At 34.2% G+C, this 16,699-nt stretch overlaps 1 protein-coding gene across 2 annotated transcripts in view; it reads left to right on the top strand.

Annotated features, from left to right (window-relative positions):
• Positions 1–16,699, top strand: part of LOC120776053 (hemicentin-1) — a 203,808-nt gene that overhangs the window by 175,893 nt on the left and 11,216 nt on the right. For both annotated transcript variants that reach the window (XM_040106524.1, XM_040106514.1), the window contains exon 15: positions 11,216–11,424. In XM_040106524.1, the coding sequence (XP_039962458.1) occupies positions 11,216–11,424 (209 nt within the window). The remainder of the gene's footprint in view (positions 1–11,215; positions 11,425–16,699) is intronic.

Genomic DNA, 16,699 nt, shown 5'->3' with positions numbered 1-16,699 from the left:
TTGAATTTTGCACGCGTGGTGGACCTTTTTGTGAAAATGCCCATATGGATACATACTCAACCAAAAGTTCGAAAATATTCATATTAAGAACACATTGTGATAAAAAAGTACCTATGAATTGTAAATAAAATGTAAAATATTTAACTGTTTCTCAATATTTTGTTGGCCCCTTGAAAGTAATTCCCCTCAGATGTACTACGTATGCCAACTATTTTTACAGTTCTCGAAACACTTTTCATACATAAGAACTTTTTGTGGGGGCCTTCAGCTCCTTCAGCGAATTTTGTGTTATCCCTTCGATCGATTGAAAACGGGTTCCACGGAGCGGCAATTTTAGTTTGGGGAACAATAAAAAATCACATGGAGCCAAATATGGTGAATGCGGAGGTTGATCGATGGTATTCATTGCTCTTTGGATTTAAATTCAGCCCCAATGTGGTATAATAGAATTCCTGCGGAACAAGTTCATGATTCACCAAATCACCTGGATTTTTGAGCGGCTTGGCGTGGGTTTTTTGGCCTCGGCTTGTTTTTTCCCCTCCATTTCGTTGATTGTTGATTTGTTTGCGTGTCAAGCTCATTAACTTATGTTCTATCGGCAGTTATAATGCTCGCTATGAATGTGGGATCGGTATTCGCACGATCAAGCATGTCCAAGAAGACCTGCTAATGGTATTCCTTTTGAAAAAAAATTCAGCTTTACCCAAAATATCCACCAAAATCATTCCGAGCTCTCTTGCCATCTCCTTAACAGTTGCCTGACGAATTTCATGCACCATATCCTTCACTCTTATAATATTTTCATCAGTAGAAGAGGTCGAAGGTCGTTCAGAACAAGGCATGTATTCAACGATATCTCAACCGTCTTTGAAGGCTTTGTACCACTCGTAGACTAGTGTTTTTAATAAAACTGAATCACCGTACCGATTCTGCACATGAAATATGGTTAGAAATGCAAAATTTCAAACAAATTCTTTCGTCATTGCAAAAATCGCAACGCACAACTGAGGTGTACCGACTTAAGAAGCTTTTGTAATAAGGATATAGTAATTAAGGGCATTCTCATTAACTTACCAGAATAAAATTTTTTGAAATATCATAAAACCCGGGGGGATTTAATTACAATTTCCGTGAGCTCTTTTGTCACAATGAAAATTTTTGGGTGTAATGTCAAACACCTTGAGGGTACCATTTCTGTAAAGTTTCTTTATCGGAAAGTGAAAAAAATCAGTTCAAAGTGAAAAGTTTGTTATATGAAAAGTAAGCGTGGTTGTCATCGAATCCGCAGTGTATAGTAATAATATTTGAATAACCTCACAGGCCAAATATGATTGTAATTGGTAAAGTAGTTCCAGAGATATAGGAATTATTCTATACTGTATATATTTCATTCAGTGATACCTTCCTTACCATCTTAATTGTAAATGTTCATACTCTCAGTGGTTATCAACGTAACCGTTATATAGGCGCTGGGCGTAGTGCTAAAAAACTTCACTTCAGAGGCGGGACAACGTGCATTCTTTGTTGTAATATGTGGCGAGATTATAAAAATCGTAAACTTGGATTGCACCAAAGCTATAAAACCGTTCATAAGTGCATTTCTTTTAGAATTTAATACTAGTACATGCATATGAGATGTCTATCTTCATTTTGGTTGTATGGAAGTTATATTCTATAGTGGTTCACATACTGTGCCCAAAAAATAAGGTGACATTGTATTTATTTTGAAAATTCTTTATTTATTCTTCCAAATCAATTTCATCCCCTTCAAAGTAATCCCCTCCCGATGCAATACACTTATGCCAACGGATTTTCCAATCTTCTAAACACTGGTTGTAGTCACTTTCCGGGATGGCCTTCAGTTCCGTCTTCGCTGCGGCTTGAATCTCCTCTATCGTATAAAAACGGTGTCCCCGGAGCGGTCTTTTGAGCTTGGTGAACAGTCAGAAGTCACACGGCGCCAGATCAGGTGAATACAGTGGTTGCGGAACGATATGGGTTGAGTTTTTGGCGAAATGATCACGAATTACGAGGGAAGTATAGGATGGTGCATTATCGTGGTGTAAAAACCAAGGATTGTCTTTCCACAATTCCGGCCTTTTCAAATAACATTCCTTGTTGACTGTTTGACCGGTTGGAAGGAATTCATAATATGTTTCGAAGAAAACATTCAACATGACCTTGATTTTTGAGCGACTTTGGCGCGATTTTTTTGGTCTCGGCTCTCTTTTGGCACGATATTCGCTCGATTGATTGGTTGTTTCGGGGTCGTAAGTCTCATCGCCAGTTATAATGCGTTTCCTGACACCCTGGTAGTCAGAAAACATCATTTCACACACTTCAACGCGACGCCTTTTTTCCAAAAAATTCAATGTTTTCGGTACCAGTCGAGATTTGACGCGCTTGAGGCCCAAAACATCCTTCAAAATGGTATTGACTGAGCCTTTCGATATGCCAACTTCATCAACAAGGTCTCTGATTGTTGATCGACGGTTTTTCAACTCCAAATCTTTGATTTGTTGAAAGTGAGCTTCGACGTTCTTCGTCTTCGAAACGTTCACGGCCGGCTTGGAACTCACTATACCACTTGTAAACATTTTTTTAGACATAGCTCTTTGGAGTGTAAGTAATATTTTTTGTTATTATTTATAATTATGTCATAATGGATTAAATATTTTATAAATACTCTTAGAGCTTGATGCTCAGGTGACACTCATTGATAATTGAAACCAACCGCAAAATTCGCCACGATTTCATTGAAGGAAGATCCGATTATGCAGAAAGACGCTGAACCGATCAAAAACAAACATTTTCGACACAAGCTGCTTAAATCACGCCACTCCTATTGAAAGACGCTGTTTCTCAAACTATTTTTTGTATTGAAAAGAGCTAATGAGAAAGTAGTCTGAAACTTTCGTATCAAATCGAGATATATATAGAATCGCTTATTCTCCGTTCAAGACAATTCTTTTAAAGTCTCCACATTTTATACTATCTTTTGTCAGTTCACCAAAAGAATATAAATTAATTAGCATGTTTTTTAAAATAACAATTATTGATATAAGAAACCCGAAATAAATTACATAAGCAATATTCGAAAAACATTTTTTGATGATTCCACATAACTCTGGTACAACAGTTCGCTGTCTGAGTTATGTTTGTATGAAATAAAAAAACTATAACATTTATACCACAAATATGGATTTACCGTTACAATGGTGCAAATTAGGGTTAATCACATCGAAACTAAATTTAGAGGCCATTCAAAATTAAATTATTTGCTTCCAGCATAACCTCAAAAACCGTTAAATTGCGCCCTACTAACCCACTGAACACCAAATTTCAAACAAAAAAGTCTTTCGAAACAACCGCAAAAGCGCTTAACCTCTTAACGGTAATCACAAGTTTGCCAAAAAGGTTACACTAATGGCAAAAATATACTTTACCCCCCAAAAAAAATAATAAAACGACACATTCAATTCAATAATCCATTGAACCATTGAACCGCCCAACGAAGTCGTTTCAAGGAAATAGAAAACTGCAATAAAACTAATGGCTATAAAAACAAAAACAATTTTTTTACAGCAGCATGAATGTATGTGTGCATGGCGAATGTCCGACTCACCTGTGTGCATGCGACTGGCTTCTTTGCTTCAGTTCATGCTTCTTTACTTGCTCAATCGGCTGTCTTTGCTGGGTTAGAGCTCAGCGCGCGCTAAGCCGCTGCCCGGCCGGGTCCCAAAATGGCTCTAAACTGCCATCAACAACAATGAGCACTTAAAGTTGTCAACCAACACAGCGAAGGCGGACAACATACGCCCAACAACAACAAAACGATGAGAAAAACGAAATAAAAACGCAATCGCAACAACAATGGCTTGACTTTTATTGTCGCATTGCCGTTAGCGTGGTACACGCTTGTGTGGGCATGCATGTGGATGTGCTTGTATGAGTGTTGCACTACAAACTACACCGAAATTATGACTGTTGATAAACAAATAAAAAGTTTCTAATAGCATAATTCCATTCAACAACTTTTGCCCTTAACTTGGTGGGCAAGAGGAGCAAACCCACACACAAACTCTCAAATGTCTAAGCTTTATTTGGAGAGTGTACAGCTACTTTGCAATAATAGCACCGTTATGTGTGCATGCCCTCACTCCTCCCTCCTGCGTGCTTCAACGAAACCAAGTCCATGTGAATCGCTTAAGTTTGCTCACACACACTCACTCAAATGAGTCACAGCGACGCGGTGTGGCAGCGCAGCGCTCGAAAAGCTCGAGAAGGCCACCAAATTCGAATACAAATAAGCGGCAAAACTTAGAAGTCCTTGCAACGGAGTCAAACAAATGTGTATTTGCATTTTATATTAGCAGTCGCTCGAGTATGTGCAAATTTGTGACCCGCTTAGGTTCCAGAAAAATACACAAGCCCATAAATTTCGCTTGTAAGCTACTTATGTGCATTCATTAACAGTTAGTCTATGCCATACCTTCACATTTGCGCAATTTTAGTTGCCTTGCTGCCGAAACTTAATCGTCGAAATATGATTTTATGCAAATTGCTTTGAAATTTTTCGTTGCTCCAATTGAATTTGTCTAAAATTTCGCACATCAACTTTACACAGGCACCCAACCATAAACACACACACATACTCCTCCATCTACGCACACATGTCTAATATTGCTTGCACACAAATTCCGCTTGCCAAATATGCCGTTATTGTCGACTAGTTCGCTTTCCATCTAACTCCTCTCATTTGATAGCGCATGATGCTTGCTCAGCCCGCTCGGTCCAGCGCCGCAGCCGGTACTCCGTTCAATTACATTAATTGAGTCAATTTCTTGATTAAATTGATGTTCACTTCCATTTTTATTGGACTGCCTAGGGTGCGCGCGGTGCTCGCATTGATTGTGTTCCGTTATGATAACACAGTTGAGCTAGTGGATATGCACACATACATACACATGCATTGTGGTGTGTGGATTGTGCAATGCTGTTTGTATCTACTGGGCAGCGACCACTTGCTTATGTACAAATCATGTGTGCGAACAATGGCGGCAACCCAGTTAACAGTGTTTTCGGTTTGTGTTTGACTCACACGAAATTCCTAGTTCAATAGTTGACGGGCGATAATTATATCAAAAATAACCAGCGCGTTAAAAATAATGTTTTCGTTTTCCAAAGTCTCCTTTATTGGGAAAAATGTTGTAATTATAGAAAATACATTGCTTTGTTGTAGCTAGCTTTGTTCAATATACGCTCCAATCCCACGCATTGTCTATTAAAGCAAACTTGCAACTAAATTTTCCACATATTCTACAGGAAGTGACCTCCTGGTATGTTGGAGTAGCCGAATGAAATCTTCTGTTGCCGCTAAATGTTTTATTGATATTTTGGCTTTCATTAAAGCCGTTTGGCCTTCTTGACTGCACAGTGGTATATTTTAAAAAAAGTAGAACAAAAGATTTGTCCTCACTTTTGGTTGTCATGCGATTCCTCTCCTTTCCTGGTTCGTCATCAAAGTCTCCATTTTCTTTTTAATGATCAGACCACCTTTTTGCAAGTGTACAACTCTTATTTAAATACTTTGCAGACTGTTAGTAATGCATTTGGAACCTTCAGAATGCTTCGTTAGAGGTGCTGATTCGAACCGTCTCTTATATGTACTGCGCACTCACTTTTCTTATTTCACGGCACGAGGTGACACATTGAAAAGATCGCGAAAAACCGACCAAATTATAGGCGTCTGTACTCTATCAAAGCTGTCGCTTTAGGCATATAATTTCGTAGCCCCTGGTGTGGCTGTCAACTCATAAGAACTCCTCAAAAATATTTCAGTAATCTTTGATTCGCTCCAACAATAGCTCAAAATTTTTTATTAATATTTGGAATTGAAAAGATTGCTCAAAACCACATTGAATGAAGCAATTTCGAATATTTCTTGAAAAGAACAAATTCATAATTTTCAAAATGTATATTACCAGCTAGTAGTTCTAATCCCTCAGAAATGACCCAAATAATAAACTGATAACAGAAAAATTTACTGCAAAGGTTGGATTTCGGCTAGCTCGAGATAACAGGCTCTCTAAGTGTTCTGCACAGTTGGGGGAGATCCTGAAAAATGTCAAGTATTATTTATTAAAGGCCTCTGACTTGTGCAATTTCCATCACTATATGATGCAATGTGCATAGTTTAAATAAATTGGTTGAAGCTTTACTGTTCTGTGAACCATACATTGTGACAAAAAGCAACCGGAAATTGTTATTAAATTCCCGGGTAAGTGATATTTCAAAAAATTGTACTTTTCTAAGTTGTTACGAATGTCCGCAATTAATATGCCAAATATGAGCGCGATCTTTCAACCAGTTTGCTTACAGCAGCTGTTTAAGTCGGTACACCTCAGTAGAGCGTTATGATTTTTAAAAGGGATAAAAACATCGAACAAAGAATTTGTCCAGAAGTTTATATTTCTAACCAAATTTCGTGTGTGGAATCGTTGCGAATGTTGTAAAAGGCTTACGGTGACTCAGTTTTATCGGAAACACCTGCCTTCGAGTGGTACAAAGCCTCGTTCCTGACAACTTTCGATATCGGTAACTGATGAAAATATTGGTGCTTGAAAATCGCCAGACAAGTTTAAGAGAGATGGCAAGCTCGACACCTTTCGCGAGTCCGTTCGAATGATTTTGATGGATATTTTGGGTTTGAATCGTGTTTTTGCTCAACTTGTCCCGATAAAGCTGAATTTTTTTCAGGTGCTGCTCATTGTTTTTTTCGATATTCGTGGTTTGATGCATCATGAATTTGTTCCGGAGGCATTTGCGTGAGAACATTACTCGAAAACGACCGGAATTGTGAAAGAAAAATTCATGAATTTTACGCGATAATAATGCACCTTCGCCTCGAGCCAAGATTATGACCGAATTTAAAGCCCAAAACGCAGTGAGTGACATCGATCAACTGCCGTATTCACCAGATTTGGCTCTGTAGGATTTTATCTTGTTCCGCAAACTGAAATTGCCGCTTCATGGGAGCCGCTTTCAGTCGATCGAAGAGATAGAAAAAAATTCGCTAGGGAAGCTAAAGGTCTTTCGGATATACTATATTTCTCTGATGTTTCTTAAATTAATAAGCTACCCATTAGTACTCAAAAGAAAACATTTAAAGTAGACACACAAATACAAATATTTTACAAGGCATCTCTGATCGATAATGAACTGAAAAATTTAAGGACTCACCTGGAGTAAAATTGAAACAAGTAAAAGTTTATTTTTTGAATATTTGGAAATCTTTTTACGCGTGAAATTATATTTTTATGCATTAAGAAAGCAACTGAACTCGGAAATTCAAAATATAAACGTTTGTAAAGCCTTAAATATTATCTACTAAAGACTTTGATAAATTTACTGAACCTTTAAGCTTCGCTGGCACTGCGGCCCACTCCAAGTTTGCTCGTCTCTGTAAATGTATTTGTCAGTTTACTCGTTTGTGTGGTTTCATAATTTTTCCAGCTCAAATAACTGTCGGAAGTGAGTATTGTATTGGTGTTTGCATTGTGTTTGTGTACGCAGCCACACACACACACATAGGTGCAGAACAGTGTCACATAAATGTGTGTGTATGTTGTTTTTGTTGCTACAAAAATCACACGTGTGTACGCAGTCGTGGCAAACCGAAATAGTCGAAAGTCGAAATGTAAACAGGACACGCCACGGTTCCCGTTTCGCTATTGACGCTTGCTACCGCCGCAACATAACGGAAATCGTCAGCTTGATTTTCTTTGCTTTTGTTGTTGTTAATGCTTTTGTCTTTTCATACATTCTATTGTTTATGGCATGCAGCAAAGTTTTTATTGCATTAAGCGGTCACCGTAGTTGGTGTTCTTGTTGTTGTTGTTGTTTGCTTCGATTTCCGCCACCAATTTCAATGATCGTAATAAAGTGTGCGGTTTCAAAAATAGTAAAAACTCTGGTTAGGAAATTGTGAGTGGGCCATGAATGATTTTAATTTTTATAAAATGTAAAATTTTTATTAAAAACTTGTTATTCCGATGAAGCTTAAGAATAAAATATTTTTTTTAATTTCAAATTTTTTTTAAATTTTAAAAAATCTGTTTTTTTATTGTTTTTGAAAATTTTCAACGACTTCTATATGCTACTGAATAAATTCTCTTCACTAAATCGAAAATTCCCAGCTACCTTTCCACTTGGGCTCTACGCGCACAAAAGTATGCAATATTTTTCAAGTGACTGCGCTTTCAACAATAATAGCAAAGAATTTAAATAACTCCGAAAGAGGAAATAAATAAAACTTAATGCATAAAAAAAAAAAAAAAAAAAGCGATTGCTGTTGGAACAACCAATGAATTTAAATCACAATGCGCCGCTATCGATGAACAGCGAATCGCACGCACTTGTATTTTTCCAATATACATTTTTGTTTTTAACTGCATGCGTATCTAAAAATATGAAGGTTGCGCTGTTTGTGGCATCGTTTTGCTTTTGTTTTTGTTTATTTATTAAATTTTTATTTCACTTTAACGATGCGGTCATAAATGCGCAAGTAATTTATACAAATATTTCTGCTTTATTTAAGATATTACTGCGCATTGTTTTCGGTTACATAATACAATGGTAATAACAACATAACCAAAAACAAAAATGCGCTCAAAAATCGACTGTGTTCATTGTTTGGCGATTGAGTTAAAAAAATTTTCCCAAACAAAGCCACACTGGTGTGTTTATTATTTAAATGCTGACTGTGCAGTGGTTTTGGTTTTGTAACTGAAGTTTAAATTTCATAATTCTGCTGCGTTGCCTTAGGAACGATTTTAATCAAAGTACAAAATCCAACGTTTGCTTCGAGTAAGATTCTAGTGCAGCGATGCTAAGCTCTACAGAATAATTTTAGCTTTTCTCTGAACCAAAGATATATTTTATGATACCTGTGTGAAGATAATTATGTATGAAAGCAGCTTTAATATAATCGTTTTTCGTTAGTTTGTTGTTGTTTTAACTTCTTGTCCATTGTAAAGCGTCTACCAGTAGGGATAACGTGATTTTGACAGCTCGCGGCGGTCCTGTCTATTTACTAATTTGTGACAATTTTTTTCAGCCTGTTCAGTTTTCTATTTCATTACATCCCGTTTTTCTTGGGTACAAATTGTCCAAGATTATTACGAAAGTCCACCTTCTCCGGTGACTACTGTAAGAGTTCATCACGCCAAAGATTCTTCTCAAATGTGGTCCAACGCTGCCTTAAGGATTTCGTCAACAAACAAATTTGTCGCTATTGGGGTGAATTAAATCCTCGTGTGATTCAGGAATCGCAGTTGCAACCGTCAAAACTTGACCATTAAATAACAGGAAAGTCGTCACCATCAATAGCGAGGCAATGTCTTATCTTTTTTTCGAAAAATCAGTTAAAATTTAAGCTCTCGCCTAAAAATATGCATAAAAAAGGAAAAAATCTCTATCGAAGCCACAAACCACAGATTTACTACGAGAGCCTATAATAGTCTCATTATACATCTTAATTGAGAATAGACGACTACAGGGTTTGCCCTGAAAGTAATAGAACTGAGTCGATTTAAAAAAATTTATTGAACCAATCGTTAGAATTCTTTAATAGGCTCCTTCTGCGTGGAAATAGCGCTGCCAGCGCGATTTCCAAACATTGAAGGCGTCACGGAAAGCATTCTGAGAGCCGAGGAGCATGCTGTTTGGATCTGCTCTGCCGTCTCAAAATGCTTGCATTTCATCGGCCTTTTCAGGCAAGAAAACAAAAAAAGTCTGAGGTCCACATGTGGACTGTAGAGCGGCTGCGGAAGCGTTAGGATTGCGGTCTTGATTAGGTAGCTGTTCACAAGAGAGACGGTGTGAGCCGTGGCGTTGTCGTGGTGCAACTTCCAATCGGCTGCGATGTCTTGTCGGACCCGATTGATCCTTCGTTTGAGTCTCTTGAGGACTTCCACGTAAAACTTGGCGTTGACGATTTGTCCAGGAGGAAGAAATTCTGGGTGGATGATGCCTTTGATGTCAAAAAGACAATGAGCATCGTTTTCATTTTGGACTTGCTCATTACAAAAAGGCCTGATGCCAACGAAACACAACACTTCTTACTAAAGCAACAGCTGAGTTAGCCTGCTTAATCATATCAGCACTAGAAATAATATATAATAATATTCAATAAACAATTTGTAAAATTTACTTCAATTATTCGAATATATGTATGTAAGGCAACACAAAGCTGAATAAATTCTGAGCCAATAGTTGAAGTTTGGAGAATGAAATCGGTTAAGGTACTGAGACTTTAGGCCAATCTTTTCACGCTATTTAATCTCACCAAACCCAAGCAATTATGAGTTAGACGAGTTTTGGGATGACAATGATCCGTAATTTAAAAAAATTACTATAAAACCTATCAGAGACCCTAGCCTTAGCTATTGGCTTATCCAGCTGAAGGTGATCAAAGTCAAATATGATCATTTCCTAATCATAAATTCTTGAGAGACTCAACGATAACTGATGACTTTGTTTATGGTCTTTTAGACTCTATACTTCTTGCTACAGAAAAAGATGTGCTTAGAAGAAGTTAAGGCTTATATGCGACCCCAATCCGCTATTATTTGCCACAAGCTTTGTGAAGAATTGTGCTAATGATCATGAGGTTAATGTTTATGAGAAGAGAATGTTAGCAGATTCGGAAGTCAAGTAAAAGCAAATGCTATAAAATGAAGCCTTATATTATATTTCACAGCAATTTGTTGTAAAATCGAACGAAATTTATTCGGTAGCGAATTACTCCCAATCTACGACTTTACTACGAATTAAGAGATGGGTTGATCATCATACAAAATTTACCGAACTCATTTTTCTTCGGTTTGTAGAAGTTGAACGCTTACTATTCGAATAGTCGACAACAAACGGTTAGTCGAAAATGAATAGTCGAACACTTACGACTATCCAGATGCTGCAAACCGAATATTATTATTCAAATAAAGCCCTTTCCTGTTGATTTGGTTAGTCGATTAGTCGAATACCAAGAGCTCTACTATGAATGCTACGGAATTTTTTCTTTAATTTAACTTTAATGCCAACTATACAATTTATGCACTCTCAAAAATTCACTTTCTTTGCTACTTAAAGAAAAAGCTAATCAATCACCAAACTAATATATATCTATTTTTTGTTTTTGGTTTTTTTTTTTCAGACCCGCCCGCAGTGATGTGCCGTCCATGTACATCGAGGAGGATGCGCTGAACGACGAAGAGGCGCTGGCCGGCACACGCTCCGCCGACATACGCGCCGCACGCGTGCTGCCCTCGACGCTGGGGCCGCGCTGCAGCGCCAGCACAACGAGCAGTCAACACCATTACATCTCCGAGGGTTTCATACAGTACGCACAGCCCAGCCTCAATGGTACGAGCAAAATTCCTAAATCTATACTTAATAAACTGTAGTCTGCAAAATTTGTTGTATACTCTACTCTACTCTACTCTACTCTACTCTACTCTCTATTTGATAGCTATGTAATTTGTATGTATATGTGTGTGTGTTGTATTAACTATTATATTTAGTTTGCATATCTTTGTTTTAGTTGTAGTTGTAGTAGATTTAGTTGAAACTTTTCTACTGCTTTACACATTTTGATTCTTTCTCTCCACTTTATTTGCTTTTAGTGCTTCTACAACTTTTCTCTTACCCCTCCCCATCTGTCTTCTTTGGTCTGTTGTATGTATTTGTGTGTGTAAAAATAAAATAAAATTCAATAAAGTTGCTTCTACAATTTTCTGTTTGTCTTTTTATTTGTATGTTTATTTAAATGTATATGTATTTGTTTATTGTATGTATGTGTGTGTCTTTGTAAAAAACTTGTTCAATTCGATATTTTGCGCTAACTTCCTTCCGCTTTCTCTTTGCTCTACTTATTTCTATGTATTTGTGTTTGTATTTGTAGTCGTATTCGTACTTGCAATTCAATGTTCGAAAGCGGTTGCATTAGAATTTTATTACGAATAAGTAGTTGTAGAGTGACATGTAAAGACACTGATTTGCTCGATTCGAAATCATTCAACTATTGTATAACTTTATTTGCAACAACAAATCTCCCGAGAATTCAACGCAGAAAACCATAAAATTTATAGGAGACATTTTATGCATTTATTTATGCGAACAAACCGAATAAACCTAATTGCATTACATAAAGAGTTGAAAATTACATTGAAATAGGATTTGAAAAAATATTTATTCGACTCAGCAAAATTGTGAAATTTGTTAAAAACTTTAAATAAGGTTTAGCCACTGATAAAACACATAATTTTAATTAAAAAAGTAAATAGTTAATAAATTATATGAAGTTCAACAATATTTTATTTAAAAATTTTAGAACATTTTATTTACATTTATTTTTAAATTCTGAGAGTTCTTAAATTTAAGTTTTCTTTGATTTGAAATATTTTCTCTATACTCTCTTAAATTTTAAATATCCTTCAATATGAAGTTTTTAAATTTTAGAAAATTTTTATTTCTAAAAATTTTTAAATTTAAATTTCCTTACACGTTAAACACATAATTTCAAATAGGTTTAATCCCAAAAACTTAGTCATAAGTAAATGTTTTAATGTTAAACAATTATTTACTTACAAAATTGTTTTTTGTTAATTCTGAGGATTTTAGAATTCATATTGTTTTTTAAGCTTTAAAAATTACGAACTTAAAATTTCTGAAATAAAATTAAATTTCCTTAAATTTTGGAAAATTTCGAACTTAAAATTCTTTAATTATAAAGATTTGTAGATATCTATTTTTAAACATTGAAAATTTTCGAACTTACAGTTTTATAAGTTTTATTTAAATTTTCCTTAAAAATTACTGTAACTATAAATTGTTTTACATATGAATTTTTAAGCTTTGAAAATTTTCTTCTTTCTTAAATTCTGATAATTTGTGAATATTTGAAATAATAATAGATCTAAAAGAAACAATTTTTGAATTTAAATTTTTTAAATTCTGAAAAATTTTCGAACGTAAATTTTATATAGTTTTAAGGTTTTTTTTGTTATACAAGTTTTTAAAAATGAAGTTTGGAATATTGAAAGTTTTCGAATTATTTTAAAATTTGGAAGTTTTTTCTAATAATATATAACAAATATGATTTTTTAAATTTTAAAAATTTTCGAACTTAAAATTTCTTGAATTTTCAAAACTGTTGAACATAAACTTTCTTAATCTTATAATTAAGATTTTTTAAAAATATTCAATCTCAAATATTTATGAATTCTGAAATTTTTTAAAATAAGTAATTTGAAATTTTGGAAATTTGTTATCTTATCGTTTTTGTAACTTTGTAAATTTTTAAATATTGAGAATTTTTGAATTCAAGTTTTTTTAGTTCTAAATTTATTGAACTATTGTTTTTTTTAACACCGAAAACTTTCGAAACTGAAATTTTTTACTTCGAAAATTGAAAATTTATATTCTTTAGTTATAAAAATGTTTAAGTTTAAATTTTAAATTTTAGAATATTTTCGAAAATTAAATTTCTTAAATTGTAAAATTTTTGAATTTCACTGATGAAATTTCTTTTTTTTACACAAATATTTAAATATGAAATTTCATACTTTGAGAATATTTGAATTTAAAGTTTCCTAAATCCCTTTAAAAATTGTCGAACTTATAATTTTTTATATTTCGAAAAATTATAACTTTCTAAAAAAAGTTTCGAACTTAAAATTTCTTAAATTGTAAAATTTTCCGAATTTTAGATTTTTATTTAATTATGAAAATCTTAAGGTTTCTTCAATTCTATAAATTTTGCAAACATTTTTTAAATTTTTCTTTTTGAATTTCACTTTTTCTCGATTCTCATATGTAAGTTTTTTAAATCTGAAAATCTTTGATTCATTTTCCTCACACTTTATTTTGTATTGCAAATATCGAAACCACTTATGTATAAATCAAATTGACATAATACCTTAAAATATGTTCATTCTATTTAGGATAGATCGATCAATCGATTTCAAATATTCCTAACGACTTATTCAAGTTTTTTTGCTGTATTCCAATACATTACTTTTAGGAAGTAAACTCCAATGAATTAATAAATTATTTCAAATTCATAGTAACAGATTTTAACTCGAATTCAAAGTAACGAGCTTGAAATGAGTCGACCTATTTTTTTTACCAGCATGCTACCGAAATATTGCTCTACTCATTCAAAATTCGAATGAATAAAATAATTGTAAAATTGTAAAAATTTAGCAACGAATCAAAAAATATTATAATTTTTAATAGAATTTCAAAAATTTCGCTCATTTTTGTAGTTATGTAATTATAATTTTGATAAATATTTGTGATGCATTTTTATTGTAAGTATTTTCTACTTTGTTGGCGTGTAAAAATCGTAATTATTAAGCACAATGTTTGTTTGTTGTTTTAAGTTTTAATTTTATTTCACTCAATTTATTTATAAATTTTTACTTGCTTGTGTAAATACTACCAAAGCCACTGTCAATTTACATATGTATATAAATCGTATTGTACAAATATTTCTATCAAATTAGTAACGTTCTGTGTAATAAGATTATATTCAATTGTTTAGACTACGTATATTTGCCTAGTCATAGTATGAGTTTAAAAATTATAGTTTTTAGCTTAATAAATATATTGGACGATGCTCTCCCTGTAAAAGTACTCGTATGAGATTTTTTATTTATAGTATTTGTTTATTTTTTTGCAATATTTTAATTACTTTTTTTATAACCACTGCTTACACCAATATATGTGAAACATTTGAGTTCAAGTGTATTCAAAAATAAAATTTGGCCTCAAAAGGTTGAAATGCAAATTTATATAAAGAGAAGTTCCGTTATATGTCAGAAATTTCTCCACTATCTTGTTCATATTTTATAAATCGTGTTTATCAGTACAACGGAACTCATCTTTTATTTGATAATTTTTTTTGAGTAACATAAAGCTTTAATCTCAAATTATTCGTCGCATATTATTTTCTATTTGAAGTACTTGCTCCTATTCCATCTCAATCTGTCTCCAGACGAAACACTCCCTCAAAGCACTTTGATATCTACAATGGGTTGTAATGCATATGCTTAACTCATATCTTCTTATATGATCGCTCAGTAAGAAAAGTGTGTAACTTTCTCTGTAAACCCTAGAAATTTCAGTAATTATTCGATTTTGGTAATTCACCTCCTGCCCTCGTTTGTGAAATCATATGTATTAAGTGTTTCTGTCCACTTTCATGGCAGAAAATAAACGAATTTTGTGAACTATTTTAGTATCTCCGACATGGTTTCTTGCAAAACTACAAGTGAAAATAACCCCTTAAATGATATTGCGTTATGTTCAGTTAAACTCCATCAGCAAGAACACTTTGTTCGGACCCTTCAGTTTTTCTGAACTATGACGAATGACGATACTTTGATTCAAAGAAATTATTTTGAACATCTTTACTTAGTGATAAAATGAAAATTGTGCATTAGGTTTTCTCTATTTTGAAGTTGAGTCCAATCAACGATGACTCGTTTGAGTATTTCGACTGGTAAGTGAGGAATGAAACACCTGATGCTTTGCTCCAAAGTCTGACTCGAAGCAAGATCACAGATTTTAGACTTTACATATCCCCACAGGAAAAAGTTTAACGGTGTGACTTGGTTGCTGAAAACATGAAATTGTCTGTTCACCGACGTGTTCTCTCAATAAATCCATTAATGGATGCGATGTGGAAGAAATATCACCGTCTTGCCGAAATCAAAAGCTTAAATTTTAGGTATCAAATAGTCGGTTATCATTGTGCGACAACGGTCGCTATCGACGGTTACGTTCTCACCGGCATCTTTTTTGAAAAAATATGGAGCAATGATTCCACCGGCCAACAAACCACATCAAACAGTGGGTTTTTTAGGATGAAATAACAGTTTTGGGATCCCTTCAGGTTGTTCTTCGTTCCAAATGCAGAAATTTTGTTTATTTACATACACATTGAGCCAGAAATTGGCCTCATCGCTGAACATAATTTGACTCGAAAACTTCGGATCTTCTGGGAGCTTTTCAAGAGCCCATAGAGGGAAGTGATTTCGCTTGGGAAGATCGAGGGGTGCCAAGATGGGTGATGGTGTTGCGAATAATGGGCTCAGTAGGGCGATTATTTTATACAAGTATACAGAACGTGAATTCTCGCAATGAAGTTGAATGCTTTGTAAACGTTGTTCAAGCGGAAGTCTCTTCAGGATGAAATTCCAAACAATACTGAACAAAAATAACAATACAGTTTGACTCACGCTTGAGGTGTCAAAAAAGGCTATTGAAAAAGTGCTTCTGCTTGGATCTGCCGTTATATACATATTTCGACTGTTTAAAAATTTATATGATAAAATGTATGATCTTTATTTGGATTAAGGCTACAATTCTACTCATAGGATTACAAGCACTTTCTATGGTGTATTCTCTGAGCCTTTCTCCTTATTTTCATCAACTTTGTTTCAGTAATTTTCACGTATTTTAATACAAACCTTTATTATCGACTTCAAAAAAGGCAATGCAAGCTTTTTAATGCTTAACCAAATATTCTAGACACTTTTTCTAAGTGATGGCTGCGATGATTTCTTCTTATTTTTGAAACACGATTCGGTAGATTGTTGGATAGTATTAATATCATATAGCAATACAGCTAGCG

Source organism: Bactrocera tryoni, chromosome 1 (genome assembly GCF_016617805.1).
Source record: "Bactrocera tryoni isolate S06 chromosome 1, CSIRO_BtryS06_freeze2, whole genome shotgun sequence".
Classification (NCBI taxonomy): Eukaryota; Metazoa; Arthropoda; class Insecta; order Diptera; family Tephritidae; genus Bactrocera; species Bactrocera tryoni.
Note: the sequence above shows the minus strand (reverse complement) of the source record. Positions and strands in the feature narration are given on the sequence as shown.